The 27,263-nt window shown below is 36.6% G+C and overlaps 1 protein-coding gene across 5 annotated transcripts in view; it reads right to left on the bottom strand.

The window, feature by feature from the left end:
• SCAPER (S-phase cyclin A associated protein in the ER) overlaps positions 1–27,263 on the bottom strand; it is a 356,482-nt gene that overhangs the window by 63,090 nt on the left and 266,129 nt on the right. For all 5 annotated transcript variants that reach the window (XM_024205417.2, XM_024205418.2, XM_024205421.2 and 2 more), the window contains exons 25-27: positions 26,140–26,263; positions 11,904–12,133; positions 4,736–4,891 (exon numbers count right to left, since the gene is read on the bottom strand). In XM_024205417.2, coding sequence (XP_024061185.2) covers positions 4,736–4,891; positions 11,904–12,133; positions 26,140–26,263 — 510 coding nt within the window. The remainder of the gene's footprint in view (positions 1–4,735; positions 4,892–11,903; positions 12,134–26,139; positions 26,264–27,263) is intronic.

Raw genomic sequence — 27,263 nt, 5'->3', positions numbered from 1 at the left:
TAGTGGACTGATGACAGCTAACCAATCTAAAATGACTCCAATATTGATAATATATATTAAATAAATAAATATTCAAGTATTATGTGTATTATATATTCTGTACCATATATTAAAAATATAATAAAATAGTTTAAAACCCTGAATTTGTAATAATGTTTACTACTATGAATGCTATAGTTATAGCTATATAAGGTTGCATAATAAGGGCCACGATAAAAACCTGCTTGGATATAGTCAAAACTTTCTGGAAAAAAATTCATATTAACCTGAACCTTTCCATGCCTTATCTCATTACAAATACTGTATATTATTATGCTGGTTTTAGTCCACACACTAAGTTATGGCTCAAAATTAGCATGTGATTTCAATAACCTTTGTTCATATGATTATTTTATATTCTATTTGGCATTGCTACTTGAATGTGAGACATTTTAAATACAAAGATCTCATATAAAGGTTAAGCATTTTTTGCATTTGTATACAGTGACAGGTCAAGTGACCCATGATCTGATACAGGATCAAAGCTCCATGGTCCTGAAGTACACAATTGACCCCTGCCAGAGTCTCTTCCTGCAGCAGGGAAAGGCTCCCACTGCAGGGAAGCAATGGGACACTACATAGCTAAAAACAGCAGTGTAGACAGGGAGGCATGGCTTGGGTGAATAGAGAGCTGTGTAGGGTATGTACTCGGGTACATATCCACACCCTTCAAGCATATCTGCATTATATTTGCCCAAGCCATGCCTCATTGTTTACACTGCTATTTATATCCTTGCTTCAGGGGCTACTTGTGTATGTACTCTACACACGATCGAAAAAACATGCAGTGTAGAGTAGATGTACCTATAGTATGACATGAGAACAGCTGCGGTCTCTCAGGTAGGAAGTTCCCAACCCATTCCCATTGATTTCTTTGGTGTAAGACAGGGGTCCTCAACCTTTTTCTTTCTGCGGCCCCCCTAACATGCTACAAAAGCTCCACAGCCCACATGTGCCACAACAACTGTTTTTCTGCATGTAAAAGCCAGCCTGGCATTAGGGGATAGCAAGCAGGGCAATTGCCCAGGGCCCCACGCCACAGGGGGGCCTTGTGAAGCTAAGCTACTCAGGCTTCAGCTTGAGGCCCGGTTGGCAGGGCTCTGGACAGTGGGGCTTTAGCTTTCTGCCCTGGCCCTCAGTGAGTCTAATGCTGTCAGAGCCCCTGAAACCTACTCACAGATCCCCAAGGGGCTTCGGACCCCTGGTTGAGAACAGCTGGTGTAAGAGATCAAGCCATAGTACCTAACTATCAGAAAAAAGACTCACATTTGAGATGATTATTAATGTTTTCAACAGCTGATCTTTTATACGTATCACAGGATGTTTTGGAACTTATGATATCTCATCCACTGCAAAACTTAAATTAAAAAATATCAATCAAACATTTATTAGCCAGTATCAAAATATTAACATTTGAAAGGTAAGATCAATTTCAAGGTTAAATCATTTTTAAAACCCTGCCAATAAATGAAAAAAGAATCCCTCTTTCATTATAATGGATGTTTATAGCATACATTGAGAATGGAGTCCTTCATTTCAATAACTAAACTTTTATGGTGATAAAATTAAGACTACTCAAATTTATGTTACTAAATTAGTGAGAATGTCCTTAATTGTATCTAACTGTACAATGTCTACCATGGGAATACAATCTGTAATCTTTGTTCTTATGTCCCAAAGTTGAACTTCTACTGGATATGAATCACACATTTCAGTTAACATCGCCTGTTCAGATTCTTAAATTATTTAAGATTTTTCTCTATTTATTATCACTGTTGTGACAACTTGCCCACAACTGATCAGGTCTAGGTGTCCCACCGGCACTAGTGTCGGACACTGAGGGACATGATTTATTTTTATTTAAAAGAGAGAAGGAGAATCATTGGGTTGCCACCAAGCTCCTGATGTAGAACTGGAACTCACATGCTTGGCTGCGACCTCTACATTGTCTATCACATTTAAGAAGGTGTTTCAAGAAACAATTGTTCAAATGAGCCCTCAGTCATTGCAGGGTTTGCATGCATTCTGGTAAAATGTCTGGGTTTTTCAAAATGTTCTTGTGAGGTAGATAAGTAGGAAAGTAGGTTTTAGTACCCTCATGTTACAGATGGAGAGACCAAAGCAGAAAGGTTAACTGACTTCAGGAAGACTGCAGAGGAAGTCAGTGCCAGAGCTTGAGATTAGAAAGACGGAGTCCCTTGCTCAGTCTAGTTTTTACTTCAACAGACCATGCCTATCAACCTATTGAACTGTCCCTGTTGTGGGTAGAAGCCACATAGGCTGCTCTTCCCCAAATATTTGCAATCTTATTAGCAAGTTAAAATAGTTCCAGGGAAGATTAAACTTGTGCAACCGACAGTTTCACAGCAGATCATAACAGATACCCTTGAACTTGGCTGCATTAAGGGGTCATATGTTTTCTTAGATGAACTGCTCTTTATTTCTTCAGCGTGTAAGGCACCCTGTTTTTTCTACTACTTCAGCTATTCATGTCTTGTCTTTTGACCTACTGTGTTTAATAAAGAAATATATTCTTCCCTTGGTAAACACACAATTTCCATTAGCAGTAGTGGGAATTAACTATATGCACTGGGGGGGAAATAATTATTGTGGTCTTTATATGGAAGCTTCTGTCTTTAATGTTACAGTTCTTTTATGTCACTCTTGCACCAATTATAAGATCTTTTTACATTAATATCTCTATTGTCAAAACCTCTCAACACTCCAGTGTCATAGGACTGGTAGTATTTATTCATTTTTCTAATAATAATCTGAAATTAATTTAGACAGGTTATCCTACTTTGATGTGTATTGATCTGGAGTGTGCTTCTTGTTCATGCTCATTCATGTTTATCAAGATGGTACTTCAGTATTTACAGCAGTATTTTGTAGGTTATGCTGTTGAAGTCCTGTCACCACTTACCCTGAATCTAAGCAGTGTTTGTGAATTACTCACAGAGGTTGCTTCTGTGGCAGTAGGTCATGCATTGTATATTGGTGTTATTGTACTATACCAAGTTTAAGAGCTCAACAAATATGGGGCTTATTTCTATTCTCTTATCTGTGTTGAGCAGATCTTACTTTGAAGCCTACTGAAATCAATGAGGCTACTTGAGAAGTTAGGTATTACCCAACATGGCAGAATCACACCCTTGATTAATTTCTTTAATGAGAGTGGACTGGGTGAAGAAAAAAACATATTATATTTAAACTACCATTCCAACAGGCCTCTATGTAACATTTGATCAAAGAGATCTCTCAAGGACAGTGGTTAAAAAACTAAAACCCCATATTTGCGTTCCCTTGTATGCTCAAGTGAGCTCTAGCCAATTGAAAATACTCTGTTCATTCTGAGATAATCAACAGCATTGTCGTCACACAAAAATCACATAAATGTTGGGGTTTGTGGAAGCAGAGCTTACCTCTCTTGATGTTATGGACCTGCTACAAGGTACATATTTTCTTGAAAGAGGTATTTGCACAATAACCGCTATTCTGAGATATAGTATTTTCTAATTCTTTTTGGGAAGGATATGCCTGCTTTAGAAATTCCAAATAGTATGTCACTTATTCTTGTGGCTAGAATAATTTTTCTGCTAAGAGAAGGGTGATTCTTTAGTATCTATTTGACTTTTGGCAATATTGTGCTGAAAGTGCAAAATGACAACTTGGCAGCCCACAGGAAGAGACTAGAAGACAAATTTCATTAAGTCTGGATGGTCTTTGTGGACTCATATTTGTAGTTTCAGTACTTTTTCTTGGTCATGGGACTCCTACTTATCAGAAATTACAGCCACCTAGAGCTTTGTTCCATATTTTGTGTTTTACTGACTCATGTTTGTTTTTCATGACTAATGTTACTTTTCCCTTTCAGGAATTAAGTTCCCCCTGCATCAATATTGTTTTCTTTTCTTCTTCTTCCTTATCTACGTTTGCATTCAATGGTTAACTTTTCCCCGTGTTATTAACAAAATAATTGCATGACATTAGTTAACAAGAATGTTTTAAAAATATTCTACAATGATAAAGGAAAACAAGCATTTGCTCCTTTCATCACTCCCCTTATAAAGATTTAAGTGTAACCTAAAATCTAGCTTATTTATTATGTGGCCAATGTATTTATTTTACAAGTAAAATTCATTATTCAAATGTTCCTGCAGAAGGATGCCATGTACAATCCTGAACCTTTAAAATCCCTTCGGTCCTGCAGGATGAATTCCACTGAATGAGTTCCTATAAAAAAAATCACTCCCTTCTTGCAAGTGGAATTTTAAAGTACAAAGACTGAATTAGACCATACAAGAAATAAATTACTTAACAGTTGAGTTTAGCTGCTAATAAAACATATATTGAAATCCTCAGGACTGATTACTTAAAATTACTAGTGATAAAACATTTTCTATGATGATGAGTAAAGGAGATAAAGTTTGTAATTCTGATAAATTACTTACTACTAGGATGGTTGCAGGTAACTGAATACAGTTGTACAGCCAAAATGTGGACACAGTGAACTTTTGATACTAGCATCTATACCAACCCTGGTTAAACTAAACGCAGTTCTATTCTAGAACTTCACCTAGAATGTTCAGTTCCACATGAGAAGGATATACTTGTGGCTACAAAGGTTGCTGCTTTTCAGATGCTTAAAAAAAAGGTGAAAGAGCAAATCAGATATGATAATAGCAAGAGCACTTACTTTCCACTGACAGCAAAACAAAGCTGACACATTCCATGTAACACTGCTGTAGCATTTTGCAGAAAAGTAGCTATTTTTGAATTGTCGTCAACAGGACCTTGGACGGAGAGGAAACAGCAGCATAACTTGTCTATCAATCCTATATTCACCACATAACTATAAGTGGAGGGAAAAAACATTGTATTAAGATATGGCACCCTGCCAGTTTCAATGAATTATTTTTTTTAGTATTATCATTATCAATGTCAACTTGTATAAAAAGCAGGTTTTGAATTCACAACTATACAAACATAAAAGGTTAAATAAAGTAGCTCAAGTTGCAATAATCTTAGATTTGGCCCTCTATAGCTATAGAAGTTTCTGTTAAGAGATCTGTCTATCTTAGGGTAATTTCTATTATATTTTCACAAGTAAGATGAATGAATATGTTTATTTTACCATACTCTTAGAAGGACAGTGGAATTTTGCCATAGTTAAATGATTTATAATAATCTCTATATTTTTGCAGTAGTATGATTTTTTTTTAACATGAAGAGAAAAACTTCCCAGAACACAATAACACAAGAATGAGATGATGTTATCCAGATGCAATCTTATTACAACATAAACCAGCAATGACTACTGCATATTCTTTTTTTTATTGGCAACAATTAACGGACTAACAAATAACAATTAGAACAGCTTTCTACTGTTAGATGACTTTTTTACTGTGGTAGCTAAAACTCTGGTCCAGGCCCTGATCATCTCCTACCTCATCATTTCTGGCTGCAGCTGCTGCCATCTTACCTCCTTCAACTCCATTAAAAGTGCTGCTCCCCAGATCATCTCCCCAGATATATCACCCCACTTTTAAACCCCCTCCCTAAGAATTGCAGGGCTAGAAACCAGACTTTTTGCCAAAGTTTACAAAACAGACAGCTATTGGAAACAATATGAGTAATTATGAATAAAAATACATTGTGTACAAAGTAGGGATCTCATTGCAGTATTAAAAGACCATTTAAAATCTTATTAAAAAAAGACTGAAGATTATTAGTTACACTCAGATTGACTGTTTAGGTAAATTTGTGAAAAGTTGTAAGTATTAGATGTCTTCTAGATTTCTGATCTAAGCAATTCATCTGCAATACAGGTCATAAACATGCTCTCCAATATTGGCAGGCAAATACCAAGAGACAGCTAGGGAGCTAGATGTGTAAAATGCTGAGTGCTGTCTATCTCTGAGCAGCAGGAGGGGAAGGGGATGAACTGAAGCTAATAATGATAAATTATTATCGAAGGTACACATTTTCTGGTCAATGTTATTCTTCCTTTTTCTCCAGGGAAATCTCTACATTCTTATTGGCACTCCAAGGATCCCTCCATCTCCCCTTTAGTTTATTGCCCAACCTTGATGCAATGTGCTGTAAGCTATCATATTTCTGACAGAGAAGAAATGGAGGAAACTCTTCCCAGTCTATCTGTGCCATTCCTTAATTGGCTTTGGGGGCAACATGAGAGACATGAAGCACTCTCTCCCCAGGAACTAAGCGTACAGCTGAGTAGAGTTACAAAGCTTTGCTTTCCCTCCCCGTTTCCTTTTAGTTAGAAATTTTTCCCATGGTAGAGTAGTTCCAGTATCTCTGCCCAGCATAGCTGCTCTTGTGGTACACAAACTGTGTGGCAGTTAGTTGGTGCTGCTTATGCAGTGCACATTAACTTTTCCCATAGAGTTGCAAATATTTTCACTGAAACTTTTTTTTTAGTCAAACATCTTAGTTTAAATATCTCCAAAAAGAAACATGATAAAGTGGCGAGAAGGTGAAAGATTCTCATTAATAATAGTAATTTATCTGTTTGTGGCTAATTTAAAACACCCACCCCTCTCCTTTTTCCTAATTGCACTATTACTCTGTCACCATGCTTTTCATTCCCCTGTTAGAATCAGATCCCTTAAAGTGCCCCAGGTGAAGAGCCTATTCTGATTCTCATGTATCTTCTTAGCTCTGGGGTATGCCTGTGCTTGGCCCTGTCCGTTTCAGATGTCAGTGCAGTACAAAATATCAATAAGCAGACCTCCCACCCTCTCATTCATATATGGGGAGAATACAACATCCTGAAATTTCACACTCTTTGAAAACCCGTTTGGGAAGGGGGCGGGGCTACATGTGAACAATAAAGTTTTAGAGGTCACTGGTATCTATGACAACTGTTTGTTTTGCCTTCCTCCTACAGCTGTCCTCTTAGATTTATATCAGTCAACATTATACCAGACTTAAAAAAAAAGTTTTAAAATGTACTAATTATAAAATGTAAGTACAAGGGGTTTAAGAGTAAAAAAAAAAGTATTTTCTTTGCTCTCTTATGTTACCTTTGCCACACTTTTGTACCATCACATAAGTATTCAACTCTTGTAGTGGCATAAAAACATTCTTGATGATTTTTATATATTTAGGACATTACTTAATTTGCAAAACAAGTTAATAATCCAGCATTTTCCAAGAGAAATGTCCATTTCCTACCCTAGTTAAGACATTAAACTAATGAACAGTACAGAATGAGAATGACATAGAAATAGCAGGTGGCGGGATTCTGTATTTAGTGAAGTACATACTTCCTGATGGTTAATTGCTAAAAATAAAAAGCCAAAGATTTAGGATAAGAAAAAAGCGGAGCAGCTGGATTAACCTTTGAATGCTACATATATCATGTATATTCACTGTTCATGAGGTTTCTGGGGTGCCTACATTACTTGTGGGAAACTTTAATAGTATAGTCTAATAGTACATCTATGGTTTAAGGAGGCAGCATTGCTCAATGGATAGGACACAGGACAAGGAGTTAGAAAAAAACGTGGTAAAGTTCATATAAAACAGGAAGACCTTAAAGAAACTATGGGCAGCTGAGAGTCTGTCTGGGTTCAAGTGAAAGAGAATAGGTAGACTAGAAACTTGCAACACATAACTTCTCAAATAACTAATCTGTACAAAATAACAAATCCAAAAAGAGTTGTAAAAAGAAAAATAGTAATGAGATATTTCAAGTACTTAGGAAACACTAAATTAAGTCATACATTCAAGAACAAAGTACCTGAGTGATTTAGTCTATAAAATCTTTGAACAGAACCAACAAAAATAAAAACTAGTACAGACTGTGTATAATTAACCTGTGGAATTCAGTGTCACAGAAGGTCATTGAGTTAAACACTGTAGCTGGATTTTATAAAGGGCTGGATAATTACATAAGTATTAACATCATTTGTAGCTATGTAGGCTAACATAATGACAATCAATTCTCATCCTTTAGGGTGAGAAAAGATCTACAGGAGTCAGAAAGGAATTTGCCCCCTTATGTTAAGCATTGCACAAGTAAGTAGGTGCATTTTTTATTTCTATGGCTTCCTTTGCATCCTGAGGGATTAACTATTGCAGGAGATAAGATTTCTGATTAAACAGATCAATGGCCTGATTCGACATAAAAAATTCTATGTTCCTAAAATGTAAAAGGAAAGCAAGCAAGCAATTCTGCTTCATTCTGAGAAACATAAAGAACAAAATCACTGATGTAAAGATGAGGAAACATCGTATGCCTTTGATAGTGATATATGACATTAGGACTGAATTGAAATTAAAAACGGGGTCATTCATATAAACTATAGAGAATGTGTGTGTATGCGCATGTATGTAACACACAAAGTACGTTGAAAAAACATTATTAAGGTTTCAAAGTCAAGCGCTCAAAAGCTTTAAAATGCCAGAATCCCCCAGGTCTGGCTCTTGTCCCCTTTGATTTCCATTCAGGCAGCTTTCTCCTCTCTTCCTGCCCGTCAGTAGAGGGGGCTTTAAGAGTACAGGAGAGACAGGCCCTCCTACTCTTTGTTCTGGTGCCCAGCTCTGGCACAGCCCCCAGCAGCCCAGAGTGGCAACTACAGGGAACGTCCTGCTCAGCCCCCTGTTGCCTCAGGCTGGAGCATGCCCAGTGCAGAAAGAATGTTCAGAGAATTAAGCTGCAAAGTTCTAGCAAGCTGCTATAGAGCATGGGCAAGCTACAATTTTTCAAAGGTTGCCCACCTGCCAAATTTCAAGTTGCTGCACCAAAGGAAGGGGGCACCAGACCTTCCCAAAAGAAAAGGTTGCCAGAATATTTTAATATGGTCAAAACAACATATTTTCCCCATACCACTTTCTTGGAAATGGTTGAACCATTTGGGCTGAAATTTTCCAAAACAATTCAGCATGTGATAGATACCTGGTATGGAAAATTTCAACCCAAATGGTTCAAGTATGGCACAGTTATAAGCAATTTAAAGCAGGGTCTTATATTGGGATGTGTCAGGCAACCTTAATAATAATAGATGGTGCTACCAACCGTTCCTAAAATATGGTTTGTGTGTGTATATTTATACCTATCCCCCCCCCAAACACACGTATATGTAAATATGTATAAATTTGTGTTTTAGCACATGGAATTATGAGAAAAAGGAGAAACAATTACTGAAATTAAATAGGATAAAACAACTGAGGGCAAGGAAACAAAAAGCAAAAGGAAAGTGCAGAAAGATAAATTATTGTGGACCCAAATGTTGTGTGTGCCAATAAATATACTAGGAGTAAAAAGGTCAGTGGAGATGAACAAAGAAGTGCAAAGAGTAATTAAGGGTAAGAAAGAGTTATATTATGAAGTATTATATAAAATGCAAGGTAAAGAGAAAGTCTGCAACGAACACACATTAAAGTAAAGTGTACTAAAATTGAAAAAATATTGAAGAGGAGAATGAAAACAAAATTCCATATGAAGAGGTTAAAATAAATCACAATTTTTTCAAGTGCATAAGGAACAAGAGGTCAGTGGTGGAGACAGACAGGCTCTGTGAGATGAAAAAAGTAATTTATTAACTGAAGAGGTAGGCCTTACTGAAAAATTAAATGTATCCTTTGCCTCATGTGCTCACAAAAAAGGTTAAAAGACAGATGCTCAGAACAGATAAATTCCCCAAGGGAGAAAAAAAATATAAGAAGAAATCAGGGTCTCAGCAGAAGAAGAGACCATGAAATTAGAAGATCTGTAGACTGCTAAAATCTAGGACCACACAGGGTCTATTCCAAAAGAGAAAGAGATAGGATTCCCATTAGCAAATTGATCTGAAACCTCTATGGAAACATAAGAGGTACTGAACTTGGAGGAGGCTAATGTAACACTATGATCTGAGAAGAGATTTATGAAGATCTAGAAAAGTACAGACCCGAGGGGGACATAATGAAACCAATAACCAGGGACTACCTAGCGAGACATCAAGAATGTTATGGTTTAATTGAGGCAGGTCAATAATCAGCATGGATTTTCAAAAAGATGATCACACCTGACATACCTCATAGACTTGAAAAAGTAAAACGGAATTAAATAATGTCCTTAGCTTACTCCAGTGATATCTAATTATTAAGGTCCAACCCTATCTGTCCTCGACTCCCACTGAAATCAGTGAAAATTGAGAGTGCTTGCCACCTGGCAGGAGTGGGTCCTAAGACAGCTTTTTATACAGTAACATACCAAAGGCTAATCTGATAAAGTTCACTAAGGGAGTGTCCTGAGTAAGTAAAGAATTCCTTAGATATCAAAGAGAAGAAATTGGGAATAATAACTACCCGAGATGGAAGGAGTTGAGTAATTGAGTGCAACAAGGATTAATATTAGGACTAATTAGGACACTTTATTTAATGACTTAGAAGAAAGAACATATAGCATTGTGATGAAACTTGCTAATAATACTAAGTAAGAATGTGTGAATCAATAGAAAGAAGAAGGGCAGCATAGTTCAGAATAACATGGATAGACTGTGTGTGTGGATGAATAAGGAACTTTTGAAAGTAAATGTAGATAAATATGAAGTGACGACAGAACAAAAAGGAAGAACAATGTATTGTACCTGTAATGGTTGTATATTTGGTATTAAAAGAGATAAATATGGGAATATAGTGCTTTTGCCCAGTAAAAGAAAGGCAAATCACATTGTATATTAAAAAACAAAAGCAACACTATTGATCTCTAAGTCTCCTACTGTCTTATCTGTATCTGTTTTTAGACTGTAAACTCTTAAAGCCAGGGACTGTCTTTATGTTGTGCTTTGTATACTGTTGGGAATCAACAAATATTATATAAAAATAATGTAAGGATCCATATACAGAGTTGCTAACTATGGACTGTCTAGAGGAACTTTTACTGTGCAAAATTCTGGTCACCTTTATTTAAGAAAAAAGGACAGAAAGAACAATCAACCAAATAATACAAGGATTCCCACTGACATAAAGGAAACATGCACATACAAAGGCAGAATTTTGGCGATGTTAATCCAACACAGTTAAACAAACTAGTGGACTGATCCTGTGAGGTGTGTTAAGCCGACATGATTAAAAAAAAAAAAAAGAAGAAGAAGAAGAAAAAAGAAGACATTTCAGACATCACTGAGAGACATACATTTCTACAGAGAATAAAAGACAAATGCTAAAGTGTATAATGTAAATTACTAGCAAATACAAGAATAATTCATGCATGAAGGAAAGCTATGGAAAGTCCTGCCACTAACTTTCTTTCTGTACTATAGCAAGTAGTTAACATATAGAAACAATAATCAAGAGCAGCAATTAAGGGCAAATAGTAGCATTTTTCAAAAAGAGATTTAGCATAATTTGGAGAATGTTTTATACTCTCCATGAAAACTTGTTCTGACTTTCTGTACATTAGTTGCCTTTATTCTATGTTTATTGACAGTGATATTATTGCAATAAATTTTACTTACTCCTGTGCCAATAAGGAGGTATTTTGCGGTTGGGGAACTTCTCAACATCAGAAGAGAAAGTTGGACAATCACAGGGCCAAATTTTTCACTTAGATAAACGCACAAATCTCTATGGACTTCAGTGTATATGTATATTTGAGGACAGAATTTGTCCCATATTTTTCTGAAAGAGCATTTTTGCTTGAAAACACATATATATATATATATATTTTTTTAAGCAAAAATGCTTATATATATAGCTATATATATATAGCCTTTGAGTGGTCTTCTGAACCATACATAGGTGTTAGTCTTATTGAGTTAGGTTCAGAGGAGCTTATTACCATTGCTAGTTCTTTGCAATTTTCTTTGACTAAAATAAAAAAAAAAGTTTAAAGATATTTCATCATTTTTTACCTGATCAGGTCCTGAAACCTGCTGTTAAAGGCCTCAACTTTTGAGGGCTTGTTTTTCACTTCCTGTATTATTTTAGGTGCAGTGGGCTGATTGTTTACATCTGGTAGACTGGAGATCAGACACCCAAAGACCACAGCAATGATTCTGAGAAGTCCAGTTGTTAAACCTTCAAATACTTGCTTATTTGCACTTCTTCCCAATATTGCATTATATTCATCTGGAACACAAACCTGCATAAAGCGACACAATAAACACATTTCCATAAAATATGTAAAATTCAACTACAGAGACTACTGTTGTTCTCCTAAGAATATATTTTTAATTAATGCATGCAGTGAAACAATCATAAAAGCCCGATGGTATACACAAACATGCATTAGAACCATAAATAATAACTGAGGAAACAATATTCCAGCATTATTGATGAACATTAAAATACAATACTGCATCCTTTATTAGGCAGATTGTTATAAGATTATATTTCTCCATCTTCCATTTCCAGTGAATGCCATTTGAAACCTCTAACAATTACAATGCGTGCAAAATGTATGTGTAGAATGTGTCCTAATGGATAAAAATGAAGTAATTCCTAAATGGAATTCAGTGTATATGAACTTAAAGAGAAACCTTATAGCAAAGGACTACTTAACTAACTATATAAAGATATTATTATTAATTATTATGTATAGATAAGGTCTTATGATGATTCACTGGCAAAAACAAACATATTTTCAATATAACTAATAAATTATAAAGTAAACAAACTAATTAGATGGCTCACTGACTCCTCGATTAGTGCCTGTTTTATCAAATTAAATCTTTGGGTCTGATCTTTTGCGTCTCAGGCTGCATGAAGCTTGGAATGTTACAGAGGCATCACCAGTGCTCTTTTGTGGAAAGTGAACCTTTTGCTACTCTAATGATCCACCTGCCTGACTTTGCAAAAGTACTGGTGTTCTACAGTGATAATGCCACCCGTCTGTCCTTGCCCAGAAAGAAGAATGCTATTACAATAGTGATGAGTGTATATTTAACAAAATTGATGGGGGATGGCTGGCAGAGAACGACTTGAGTCTTTCTTATATGGTACATACAAGTGAGCCTTTTGATAGAAAATGCAACACACTTAGTAATCCATGTGAATGATCAAATATCAAGATCAAATCTCCTATGGACTTTTCTCCAGGAATAACAAAGAGGCACCAGAAATGATTGAAAGACTTTATCTTAATATAAAAAATGAGTGCACCCTAAACATCTATTTTTTTGTGAAATTGTTGTCCCAGAAGAATTATGGAGCCTAAAGAAAAACACAGAAGAACAGGTTATTGATAAGGATGGAACTCAGAAACCAGTGTCAAGAAAAAAAAATTAGAATCAGGAGTCTGATTCTAACCTAACCCATTGGAAAAGGATATTAGAAGATCTGAGCAGCAAATGTAGGCAACACAAGCCAGAGCCACAGGTGGCCTCATTCTTGTCTCAATTGAAAAGTACTTAGTGGATCAGGAAATAAATTTTCCAGTCAGCAAGAAGGAATCCAATAGTGCTCTTTAGCTTCCGCCTACCTTAGCACAAAACCAGTACCATTTGTTGTTGATCTCAATACAAATAGATTAATCTCCGGCTGGCCCTAGCAAGCATGCCCATCGCTGAGTTAGACCACTCATATTGGTCCCACTTCATATACTTGAAAGAGAGTTCTCTAGAGAATTTGTTTCTCCTTATAAGTGAATGGCTAATGGAAAGACTAAGAATAGCTCAGTCCTACACACAAGTTGCTCTTAGGCTGTATTGAAGCTAGTGTAAAATAGTTTCTAAACTTTCTAGCATTAGCTGCACTCTTACTTCAGATTAGAGGAAGGGAAACTGCCAATGCCAGATGAATGACTCACAAAATTGAATACGCAAATAAGCTAAACATATCAAAGAGAGAAGTGCTCTTCTTAGGCAAGAGAAGCATCCTTAGACACATCTCTATCTCCTTCCTTGATTCACATCTGCCTCTTTGGCTTGTAATCCTGGTGCCAATCTTGACACTGAATGCTCATTTCTTCTTTGAATACCCTGAAAATGCTTTTCTGGGGATGATGCTGTTGCTGTGGGTAGAGGGCTGTCACTATGGAAGTAAGATGCTAAAATGAATGAAGATTTCTCCATTGTACTCAATAGACCCAGAAAAATATACAGGCATGTCTGTATCACTACTGGGATTGTGTCATGATTCACATGAATCATCATTTTAAGTATGGATAAACCTGTAGCTACCGTGGACAGGCTTTTGGTAAAAACCTACATCACCAGAGAGTAAAGATACTTCCTTTGTGATTTCTGAATTAATGTGTGGAAGCAAGAATCTCAAAGGCCAATAGCATCAAATCAGAGTTCAGGGAAAAGGGAAAGGATTGTGACATTGAAATGATTGAAAGAATATGATCTGTTTGGAAATCTGTTCAAACTTCCAAAGTCTAGAATGAGCAAGAAGCTTCTGGAATATTTTAGAATCAAAAGATAATGGGAAAAGAAATTCTGGCCTCTGTGATTCATTGTAACAGATTCTATTGATAAAGATTAGGAAATATGTCCTAACAGAAACTTGTGAGAAGGGTTCCTGAAAAGCAGACTTTGTGTGAGAAGTTGGTTGGGATGAGAAACAAATTCATATTGAAGGGCATTGCCAGTCTCTCTTCCATAAATTCAAGGTCATATTAACATGACATGTTGGAATGTCAGAAATGGAGGAAACTGGCTAATGGTTTTACAAGGGGGGCTAATGACAACTAGAAGGAACAATGGGAATTAGTTCCATGCTCTTTCTGGTTAAACCTCAAATTATGCATGACATGAGTCCAAGTAGCAGGAACCAAAGTTGCTCTTTTGTAGATGCCCTTTATATTTTGTCACTACTAAGGACAACAGGGAAAATGTCTCTAATGCAACTGATAGTATGGTAGCTCCACCTGGGGCTTATTAATTGGTTCAGTCAAACCCAGAAATCTGGCTGAATCTCCTGTCTCCTCCATTTTAGCCAAGGTGTTATCTTTGTCTTGGTGAAGGGGAAATTAAGTTCTTCATCCTCTAGGCCACCTGGATGAGGCCTAAATTCCTCAATGAAGAATACCTTCTGTTGATTGTAACAGAAGCCAACAACCATGATGTCATGTGAGAAACATAATATGTAGTGCTGCTTGAAAAGCTGTAGACTCTCCTGAGTCACAGCTGTGAAAGCTTATTTTTGAAAGGGAGTAAATCAGCAGCTGGAAGCATCTTACTCTAAAGATGGTAGTAATACCTGGACAGATTTATTACATGTAAAATAAGAAGGCTATAATATGTATATAGCTACAAAACTGGGAGCAACTTCTTAGCTACTGTAAACTGTCACAGCTTCACTGAAGTCAATGAGGGTATGACAGTTTATATCGGCTGAAGATTTGCCCCATTATGAGCACTGGAGGTTCCAGGATCTGGTGACAGACAGAAAAAACAAGACGTGAAGGGAATATGAATGATGTGCTAGCTTTACAGACAGAATCTTGTCACTTTAGGTACATGCATCAAGAAACATGGCTCCTAACTGGGCTCACTGCTTTTAATGGTGCTGACGTCGGCACAGTGCTGTGGTTCTGTAGAAGCAATTTAATGACAGAGAACTTGATCTTTATCCACCCTGTAATTAATGATCGATACTGCCTGAAGTTTTCTTTCATTCAATTTTAAAATCCTGTAGAATTAATGTATGCTAGTGGATTCATAAAATGCTGTTGCTCCATAGTTTAGCTTTGTATAGGTATCTGGGGGGATTTGGTAACACTTGGTGACAAAGAACAACATGCACATTTCTTTATTATTCATTAGCTCTGAGCCTTGTGTTGGTACTTAAAACTCATTGTAATAGTCTGGCTTCTGGTGATGAGCCAAGTCAGCCAGTGAGAAGTCTTCAGCTGCTAATTCAAGTTTGACTGAAAAAATACAACGTTGCTCCTGTAATCTACACTGACTAAAATAATTAATGCCTAATGGTTTTGATTCTGTACTAAATAAATGAATAAATTCTCTACTGAACCAGATGGATTGCATTGTAAAATGTGTATATCAGTTTAAATATGGCAGCCTTGCACTATGAACACCAAGGTTTAAAATTTCTAAGATATACTCTCCATTGCTTGTGCAATTAAGATATAAAATGATGTGCAACCTTTTTCTTAAAAAGATTATTTAGTACTAATATTTTGTATTAGCAACCTTTCATTTGCTATAATTAATAGCATTTAAGACAAATTGATCTTGTGTTTTCTTACAGTGTTATACATCTAAGTTGTTATATTTTCTAAATGCATGGCACTTAGTTACACAAGTCAAAGATTTTATATTATTGTGCTATTTCTAATTATTTTAAACAAGGAGCTCTATTTTCACTGGTGTTTTCTATAATGATTATATTATTAATAATTGCAAGACTCATTGATTTTTACAATTTATATATGGAATATATGTATATGAGTTAATGTATTAAGGTTGCTTGTTGATAATTATATAGATTGTGGATGTGGATAATTAAAATTATGGAAGGGTTATTTTATAAGTTTCAGATTCTAATTTTTTTATGCTGTCTATATATGGAGATTCAAGTGTGGAGTTAATGATGTGTGTCAAACATTATCTATGAATTTGTAAACTTTCAAATATTTCATTTCTAATATTCAAATACAGTATTCTTTTGATATTTTGAAATGTTTAAATGATATATATATATGACCCTAACTCAGTGGTGGGCAACCTGCGGCTTGCAGGCCGCATGCAGCCCATCAGGGTGGCGAACCACGGACACTGGGAGTTGTGGGGGGGCTGTGCCTGCGGACGGTCAATGTCAGCAAAATGTCTCGTGGCCCACAACCAGATTACCCTGATGGGCCGCATGCGGGCTGCAGGTTGCCCACCACTGCTCTAACTCTGTATTGAAAAAGGTTTGGTCTGGTAATTGGTATAAAAGCATTTTTAAGTGATTGATGATGAAAGAAAAAGGAAAGAAAGAAAACAATGTATCCAATGTCATAGTGCTGTTTCAACAATGTTATTGGAAAACAGCATTATACCAAACCCTGAATTCTTTACTCATTTTAAAATCAGTCTTTACACAGGAAGACTCCTACGCCCAGATTCTAGGCACTGATGCAATCCACTTGCACTGTTATGGCAGCTTGAAGCCAGCTTAACTGTTCAACTGAGAATTTCCAATGTGTGGGGGAAATCCCTTGCTGGCATAGCCTCCTCAGCTGTGCCCTCCATTTAGAACTTAATCCAGCAAGGTGCTGAGCATGCTGGCTCTGATCCAGCAAAGCACTTAGCATGCATTGAACGCAGCTGAGAATCTGGTTCTCAGGACTCATGACACCATGACTACAGTTGTACTTCAACACTTCTATAAAAAACAAACAAACCCACAACACACATTTTGACTTTTTTTGTATGTGTCCAACTGAAGAAAGAAATAAGAGTTTCCACGGAGCATCAAAGTGCAAGATCTTGTGCCCAATCTTGCTCTAATTGAATGCAACAACAAAACTCTCATCAACCTCAATTGGTATAGGAGCAGACCCTTCTGTTTTGGATCGGCTGTTTCTTTCTCAGCACTACATATTGGTTTTCATCATTTGGAATTTCAAATCAAGAATGCACTTCTGTATACAATCCATTGTATGTTACTTTGAATGTTATCTTTACAGAATTTAATATGCACTCAGCAGGCATTAGCATGAGATGTCAAAAGAAAGTACATGTAAAATGTTCAGAGAGACACCCCAAATTTTACCATTTCTTTTGAGTTGCTTCTGTTGCCTGTAGAATTATTTCTGATAGAGATGTTGTCTTCATGTTGATAGCTTTTCCTCCACTGAGAGCTTGTCTACAAGTTGAGTTATTCAAGAGCAGCTATTGCTTAATAATTCCATGTGTGAACACTCATTCTGGAATTAGAGTGGCTTGTTCCTGTTTAGCTTGCCCCATTGGGTTAGCTGTTCCTGAATAACTCCATACAAGCCCTTAGATCTAAAAGGGAGCAGAGAAACACAAGTCTAGATTTACAAAAGACTAATTCTGGGCCTTACATCCAGATTTTGTCAGACTGAGGAACTGTGATTTTAGGCTGGGTAGGGGACAGCATTCTCTATTCTGCAATCTCTGCAGCATTCATCGAGCTAGACAGAACTTCATGACTAATGAATGAGATGGAATTTTACATTATTTTAAATATTCCCTTGCAGACTGACTATATTTTATATCTATCTCAATGCATTACATTTTTCTGTATAAAAGGGAATGAAATACTAATTACTGACATTTTAAAGTATACGCACGAAGACATAACAATTTAAAACAAATGTCTACTCAATAGACCACCCGGAAAAGTTCCTGAATGAAAAATGTTCAGTGTTATATTTCAAACTTTAATTTCTTTGTGTTATAGTCCAGGTTCATTCATAAGATTTCAATTGGAAGTAAAGCTTTTAAGAGCCTGAGGGGCAGATCCTCATCTGATATAAAATGTCATAGCTCCACTGACTTTCAATTTACATCAGACGAGGATCTGTCCCTGAAAACTTGCAGTTTTTAATCACTCTTATAATAGTTAGAAGCCCATAGATCCCAAAACAGACCTATTCTAAGTAATCACAAAATAATCTAAATATGGTGATATTTTGTGACTGGATTTACTCATACAATGGTTTCTAAGCAACTTGCCCTCAGGATTTCTGTATTAAGGGGTGTTGCACACCTTGTGATGTTATCTCTGCTCACTTAGTCACTTGTGTTTGTATCGCCCAATCAGTCGTGTTGCTGTGCTTTCTGCAGACATAAAGTCACTGGGCTTGCCTGAACAGAAACATTTTGGAAAATGTGCAGTTTTTCATAGTATTTGCAGTAAATACTAGTGGCTCCCTATATGAACTGAACAATTAAGCTATGAAAATTGAGCTAATGCTCACCCCTAAGGTGGGTGGTCTGTGCAGGTCAGGGCTGAGGTCAATAGCAGGGTGGGTATAGAGAAAGCTTGCATTACAGCTGTCTAACTGTACCTGGCCAAGGAATAAACAGAGTTCTTTAGCTTCTGGCATTTCCAATCCTTCAACCTTTAGGCAGAAACATAAAAACACACTCCCTCTCCAAAGAAGAACAAGGGCTACCAATTTAACCAGAATATTACAGCAGTGCCATTCAGCCCACAGCAGGATATGCTGTGCCAGCATTTCTACTCTAAACCCATTTTTCATAAGGGTTTGCAATTTGGCTCTAAACTTTCATTCTAGGCTGAAATGTGACATACAAGGTCTCCTCTCAAAAGCAAACTGATTCACAAATTGTACAATAAAATATAAATATGGATTCAAACCATTTTTTTAGTTACGGAATTGCAAAGAACTAAAAGATGCTAGTGGTGACAGATGCTTTTTACATGCCAACACTGAAGCATGCCTTCTATTACATTAGAAACTGCTTGATCAGGTTGGCCTGATATCCTAATTAAGTGGGTTTCTCATATGTCTGCTTCTTTTGGGTGATGATCCTCAATTCAAGATTATGAATTTTTGAAATTTCACCTAGAAATACAAATAGCAGCCACCTCTGGAAAATTTGACTTGGGGAGAGAAAGTTGGCAGGGCTAGAACAAGAGTCATATACACATTTATTATGGAATGGCAGCCATCACCTCAGAGTTAAGAATGCAAATGAAGTTCTATTATTTTTGGTAGGGTGTGCTAGAAGAAAAGCCAGTCTGTTTCCCACCAGGATCTCAGATTGTGTACAAAAAAATTACTGATTTTTCTGGCTTATACACTATGGGTTTGATTTATCACTGCAGGAGCGGAAAGGTGCAATCTACATCCCTTTGCAATGAAGGAGATGTCCATTTCCAGGATAGGCAGTTGACAGTACAGCCACTGGCCTCCCATGGGGTTTCTGTCATAGAAAGCAGCTGTAAATTCAGACCAAGGTTCCATATCCAAATTCAAGCCTGAAAGATGATAATCTTGTGTGCAAACTCCAGTACATTAAAAGCAGGACAAAAATTTTAATACTGTATCTTGTATGGAGAGCAAACATTTAACCTCCCCCCCCCCCACCACAAATATTAAGAATTTATCTGATATGGTAGCAAAATAGTTTAAAAGATTTTGCTTTTTCTATTTATTTTTACAAAGCAATTAGTAAGAATTTGTTTATCACAAAGTATCTTGAGAAGTGCTTATTACAGATATATCTATAAACTTTCAGATTTACAACAGTCAGCTCAGGATGAAAGATCCTGCATTCTTTTTACAAACATCACAATATGTATTCTTGTTTTATGATGGCAATGATGGTTCAGTTTCATGCTGGTTTGCTTTGATCTACCTTGAACGTAACATATTGGATGAAAATACAATATAAAACCTGTCTTCTGTATGTCCATTTATAGATAATTCCTCACTATCAGTTCAGTAGGTGTCCTTCACTCCATACATTATGGATGACTGTTGCAAATTTAAAACTTTACTAGAGTACAGCTGATTAAAGTTTTCTATGAGAGATATATCATCTTTCAAGAGTTCAAATATCTTGAAAAATCAGAATTTCTTTATTCACCTTTTTTCTAAAAGAACCAGGTAGCTTTCATTTTAATTTTAAGAAAAAAAAAGTCCTTTTGACTTTTCAGATAATTTCATGGGTGGAGAGAAGATTATTTTATTTAGAGGATGCTCTTAGATAAATTTTGACAGAAAAAAATAAGCATATTTAAATATCTATGAACACAAAACATACTGTATCAAAGATTAATATTTCTGACGGGATAAAACAGTGAAGACTGCCCTGATAAACATGTGGCATTGATCATGAAAATCCATCACATTATATGGAAGGCTTCCTATGAGATAGTTAAATACTCTAAAACAAACTCAGCTTGTTAATATAGATTCACACTTTCATAAAATGCTTAGAGATCCTTGGATGAAAAGAATAATAATATGAGGAAAATTCCTTAGCAATTCTGTAGAGTCCAGAGAAAGAACTGACCTGCGGAATGCAATCTTTTCTTTCCCTTTGATACTTTTTTTGCGCTTTTTCTCTACGAAGGCTCAGTTACAACCTTGTCATGCAATTGTATATATATTTGGATTCTGTGATCTGATATAACTGTTGAGAATTATGCATGTTTCTGATTACTGATTACTAGACAAAAATAATCTGATTGAGGCCTTTATGAATTAATCTTAAAGAGAAAAATAATCTCAAAAATAATGTTAATGATGTGTGGAGCAATAATGTAATTGAAAAAGCATGTGGGAAATTAATATCAATGCATATGAATACGGCCCTACCAAATTCATGGCTATGAACAACGCATCACGGACCGTGAAATCTGGTCTCCACCCGTGAAATAGATTTCACAGGGGAGAGCAGCGTTTCTCAAATTGGGGTGCCTGACCCAAAAGGCAGTTGCAGGGGGGGTCACAAGGTTATTTTAGAAGGGTTGTGGTATTGCCACCCTTACTTCTGCGCTGCCTTCAGAACTGGGCAGCCAGAGAGCAGCGGCTGTTGGCCGGGTGCCGAGCTCTGAAGGCAACGCCCTGACAGCAGCAGTGCAGAAGTAAGGGTGGCAATACCATACCATGCCACCCTTACTTCTGTGCTGCTGTGTTCTGAGCTGGGCACCCACCGAGTGGCGGCTGCTGACTGAGGGCCTAGCTCTGCATGCAGCAGCGCAGAAGTAAGGATGGCAATACCATTCCATGCCACCCTTACTTCTGCACAGCTGCTGGTGGCGGCGCTGCCTTCACAGCTGGGTTCCCAGCCAACAGCCGCTGCTCTCCAGCTTCCCAGCTCTGAAGTCAGCGCTGCTGCCAACAGCAGTGTAGAAGTAAGGTTAGCAGTACCGCAAACCATAACCTTGCAACCCCTCCACAACTCCTTTTTGGGTCAGGACCCCTACAATTACAACACCATGAAATTTCAGATTTAAATATCTAAAATCATGAAATTTACGATTTTTAAAATCCTATGACCGTGAAATTGACCAAAATGGACCGTGAATTTGGTAGGGCCTTACATATCAATAAATGAAATGATTGGCAGTAATTGTCTCTCTTGTGAGTCAGCTATCTATAATTCTCTGGTATTTAGTATGTCCTTTGAAACGGAAGGAAAAAAAGAATCTAATTTTGGATGCTTATGCCCACAAAAAATTATAACAATATGAATGCATTGGGCACTAATTCTTAATGATATGCATTTGAACTAAATGGTAACAAAGTAGGGCGTATCCCGGAGGGAAAGGTCTGAAGGAACAAAAGCACCTAGGTCAGCTTCAGATGAACTCAGATTGTTTACTAGCCTGGGCTGTCTTGTCCAGCTTGTTATTTTCAAAAGCTTTTGGAAACTTCTCTTTGATCTAGCTGAGAACATATAGTTAGAAAATAAACTATCATGCCTTTTACAAGTTATTTTTAAAGCATAAAAGGACAGGTATTTGTAATATAGCAGATGAACAACCAACTGAGGAATATTTACTAAGGAAAAGATACATGATTTTTATTTATAAATTTATGTACAATAGAACCTTAGCGTTATGAACATCAGAGTTATGAACTGACTGGTCAACCACACACCTCATTTGCAACTGGAAATATGCAATCAGGCAGCAGTAAAGACAAGAAAAAGCACATACATACAGCATTGTGTTAAACATAAACTACTAAAAAAATAAAGTGACAGTTTAAAAAAAGATTTGACAAGGTAAGGAAACTATTTCTGTTCTTGTTTCATTTAAATTAAGATGGTTAAAAGCAGCATTTTTCTTCTGCATTGTAAAGTTTCAGAGCTGTATTAAGTCACTGTTCAGTTTGTAAACTTCTGAAAGAACAACCGTAATGTTTTGTTCAGAGTTATGAACAACCTGCATTCCTGAGGTGTTTGTAACTCTGAGGTTCTACTGTATAGTGAAGTACATGCTTTATACAAATGGCTTTTTCTAGGAGTGGAAGAGATATCTTTGTAGAAAATTACATGACAGTTCTAATTTGCTTTGATAGCTATCTGTTGAACTACAATAAAAATCAATCCAAGCGTACAGTTCAAACCTATCGACTCATTCTTCTCAGTGTCAAGCCTTATAAAATATACATCTAGAAAGGTTTCCACTATATACTTACAATAATCCATCTACAGGACTCAGAGACAAGGAAGAGCTGACCTGGCAACTTTGTGTAATCTAATTCAAGTTATGGGAGCAGCTTCAAGACATGCATGCATGTAAATAGTATGGTCTGATCCAACATCCAGAGAAATCAATAGAAAGATTCTCCAGGTATGTCTACACTGCAATTAAAAACCTGTGGCTGCCCTTTGTTAGCTGACTTGGGCTCGCAGAGCTCAGACTAAGAGTCTGTTTAACTGCGGTATAGATGTTCAGGCTTGGGCTGGAGCCCACGCTCTAGAACCCTGTGAAGGGGGAGGGTCCCCCAAACATCTACCCCGCAATTAAACAGCTCCTTAGCCCGAGTCCTGCAAGCCTGAGTCAGTTGGCATGGGCTAGCTGCAGGTGTCTAACTGCAGTTAGACATCCCCTCAGTGACTTCAACGGGCACTGGATTAGGCCTTGAATGACTAGATGACATAGCTGGTTAAATAAAAAGATGTAGACTAAGAAGGGGTGACCCACAATGGATTTCCTACTATTTTTTCCTTATACACAATAAACATACGAGTGATGTTTTAACAAGTAACTTACTGAAATGTATACTCTAGAAAGCAAGAAATGTTAATGTTAATGTTTTGCTTCTTGTTTACAAAACTTTAAGGTTAGTTGTCTGTCTACTTCCTATGTTTTATACCATGTCGACCATGTTTCTACTACAGAAAGGCTAGGATGGCTTTTTTACATAACACTGACAATAACAGTATTTGCTTCAAGAAGAAAAAACATTTTATTTTCTCCGTAAGGAAAAGGAACATTTGAGCACCAATAAAAATCATGATTTATTATAGCTCTGAATTTTAGCATCTGTTACACTGATGTAAATCTCTTATTCATCAAAATGTAATGACTGGATTATGAAGAAGTAGAAACAAAACCACAAATATACATAATTTGGGCAGAAGTTATATGTAAATACTGAGAATGTGTAAATAAATTATAAAAATAATTTATGCAACTGAATATATTTAGATACTTCTTAAACTGAGTATTTTTCTATATTTGCATTCATGAATATGATCCAGCACTAAACCTATTTCTTCCCTAATCTGCTCTTCATCTATAGGGCTAGAGGCCTGCAAACTTGATGTACTCAAGAATTATCTGTGATATTATTTTTTATTTGTTAAGTGCCAACAATGTGGCTGATGATGTTCAGATGTAGATAAAGGCAGCTCCTGCCCCAAAGAGCTTATCACATAAGGTGGCACACGAGCTGATTTTCAGTGGTACTCATACTGCCCGGGTCCTGGCCACCGGTCCGGGGGATCTGCATTTTAATTTAATTTTAAATGAAGCTTCTTAAACATTTTAAAAACCTTATTTACTTTACATACAATAATAGTTTAGTTATATATTATAGACTTATAAAAAGAGACCTTGTAAAAACATTAAAATATATGACTGGCACGCGAAACCTTAAATTAGAGTGAATAAATGAAGACTTGGCACAACACTTCTGAAAGGTTGCCGACCCCTGCCCTAGATGTACTGTACTTTTTGCATGTATATCACTCAAGAATTATTTTAATACGTATTTCATTACATTGGGAAGTTATTCCAGTTAAGGACAATATACTGCCCAAAATCTGCACAAGAGACTTTAATAATAGAAAGTTGAGTTTCAGTGTGGATCAAGGGAACAAACTGGTTCTAACTGGAGTCCTGCTGCAATTCAAGGCAGTATTTGGCATTATACTATGAAGTTCTGTTCTGGATGGAGGGTAGCTCTAGGAATAGTACAGTTTTCTTAGTGAACACCACCATGTGTGACTGGCAATTTCATTCGCCCCTATGTAACACATACTTTGTATATTTCTACAACAAAAGAGGAAGTTAGTCTTTGCACAGAAGTCTTGGCATAGTACTAAAATGAGGAAGGGGAAGGTGTTTGGCATCAGAATGAATCTTGTCACTTGTAAAGTGCTGAAGTATTTAATGCCTTGTGTAATTAACCATGGAGTCTGTGTTTTGGCTTGTTCAGCAGAAAGAAAACAATGTTGTGGCTGGCCTAACATTATACATGCAACTTTCACTAAATATAATTAAAATCTAATACCTGGAATCCTTTTGGAAAGATTTGGTGAAAAACCATGAGTTGGCAACTACATAAAGTAGAATTTAAATGCTGCCTTCAGGTTTTCTTTGTCTGTCAAGGATCTTTTGAGTGTCGCTTTTTAAGTGTTCATTAACAGTCCTATGTCTTGTTGACTCTAACAGTGTCATGTAAATTATTTAAGGCATGTACATAATTTTTCAATTAACAAACTGCTTGGCTCATGAAAATACATACACACAATTTATAAGTAGAAATTCTAGACTAAATATCTCATGATGAGCAGGTCACTATGAATTAAAAATGACTTTTCAAATAAAATATTTAATGATATCTGAAATTAAATGAAACATTGCAAAATTAAAAGTTTCTCAGTTAAATAGGCCTGCTGTACAATTTTGCAAACCAAATTAAGGCTACAAATTGAGCAGACTTATGTTTTAGATATTAAAAGATACCCGAATTGAACGTGCAGAAATAAAGCTCAGATAACTATTCACTGAATGTAATCTCAGTGGAACTGAAGCAGGAAGAGTTAAAGACAAAACACTGGCTGACCATCTGAAGTGTTTTTTGTTTAGTTCTTAAATATATTTTGTGTGTGTTCGCAGAATCTGTTTGCAGAAATTTTCTACTTATACACAATTACAGTATATACACAGTAACCAAATACACACGAAAAAGCAGTAGTCCATCACCTTGATTTGTATTGGTATACATTCTGAGTGCAGTGGTAGATGTGATGGGGCACCAATGAAAATTTGCTAGGTACACTTGTTTTAACTTTCCTAGTACATACAGAACTTTTTCAATGTCAATATCATTGTAGAAATATATCTGACTTTGAATCCCATATTTTTCTGGTATTTTAATATACCAAATATTCTAGTATACCAGCACTAAGCAAACACACTTCATTTCTAATTCAGGGTAAAAATGTTACATACCGTTAACTGATGCATCAACAGGTCCATTAAAAAAGTGATCTTATTACTAAACAGAACATAGGTGCAGTTTTCTGTGCAATTACTGCAGGCCAGGTTGTAAACATTTACGGTATTGCAGAGTGACCTAAAATAAAAAATGAAATGTCACCATAGTTTTCTTCTTAAATATACTAATCTATAAAATTAAATATAAATATTAGGCTGTGAGGAATATCATCAGGCAACCTAAAGTGAAGGTAAGTTTAACGAACATGAGTATGAAAAGTTACACAGAAAATACAAATTAGCATGAGGTAGGTTAAATAAATATTGACGTGATACAGAAGGTTCTGAGTGAACCTATATACATTCCAAATTCAGTGTGTTACCACTGCATCTGCTCTAGAACCAGAACTTGGGTTTAAAACTAAATTGCATGCCTTGGAAGCTGTAATGTTTAAATGAGCAAGCTCTCCTATGTTACATGTGGTATTAAATGTCTGTGCACATTTACACACTTTCACATTCTTACACACACACACATCAAATCTTTGATTCCCCCTCCCCCCCCCCCATCATCGGTATATTAGAAATATAGTAAATGAAAAAGGAAAAAAAGGAACATCTGTACAACATCAGGTAAAACTCTTATTTTTGCACAATTTGATAAACTAATGTTTTTTCTGGCAGAATTCATTGTCTCATGCAAGTAACCTAGGTATGCAAGATCATTGGTCAGTTTGGTAGCAGAGTATTCAAGCAGAAGGATATGTTATAAATTAACCGGCAGGAAATGCTAACACTGTACTGGGATCAGCTTTAGAGAGGGTCTGGCTTGCAGGCCCAGCAAACTAAGGTGAATTGTATTGAACAAAAGGACAATTAACTGGTGAAACGTCAGTCTTTTGCCTCAGGCGAATCTCCTGATGATTTTGGGACTTAGGGCTAGTCTACACTGCCAACGTTAAAGCGCTGCCGCGACAGCGCTTTAACGTGGCTCACCTCTGCAAGGGGCATGGCTCCCAGCACTGGTGCACTGTCTACATTGGTGCTTTACAGCGCTGAAACTTGCTGCGCTCAGGGGTGTGTTTTTTCACCCCCCTGAGCGAGAAAGCTGCACCGCTGTAAAGTGCCAGGGTAGACAC

This window comes from Terrapene carolina, unplaced genomic scaffold, assembly GCF_002925995.2.
Source record: "Terrapene carolina triunguis isolate 2854851 unplaced genomic scaffold, T_m_triunguis-2.0 Scaffold67, whole genome shotgun sequence".
NCBI classification, from domain to species: Eukaryota; Metazoa; Chordata; order Testudines; family Emydidae; genus Terrapene; species Terrapene triunguis.
Note: the sequence above shows the minus strand (reverse complement) of the source record. Positions and strands in the feature narration are given on the sequence as shown.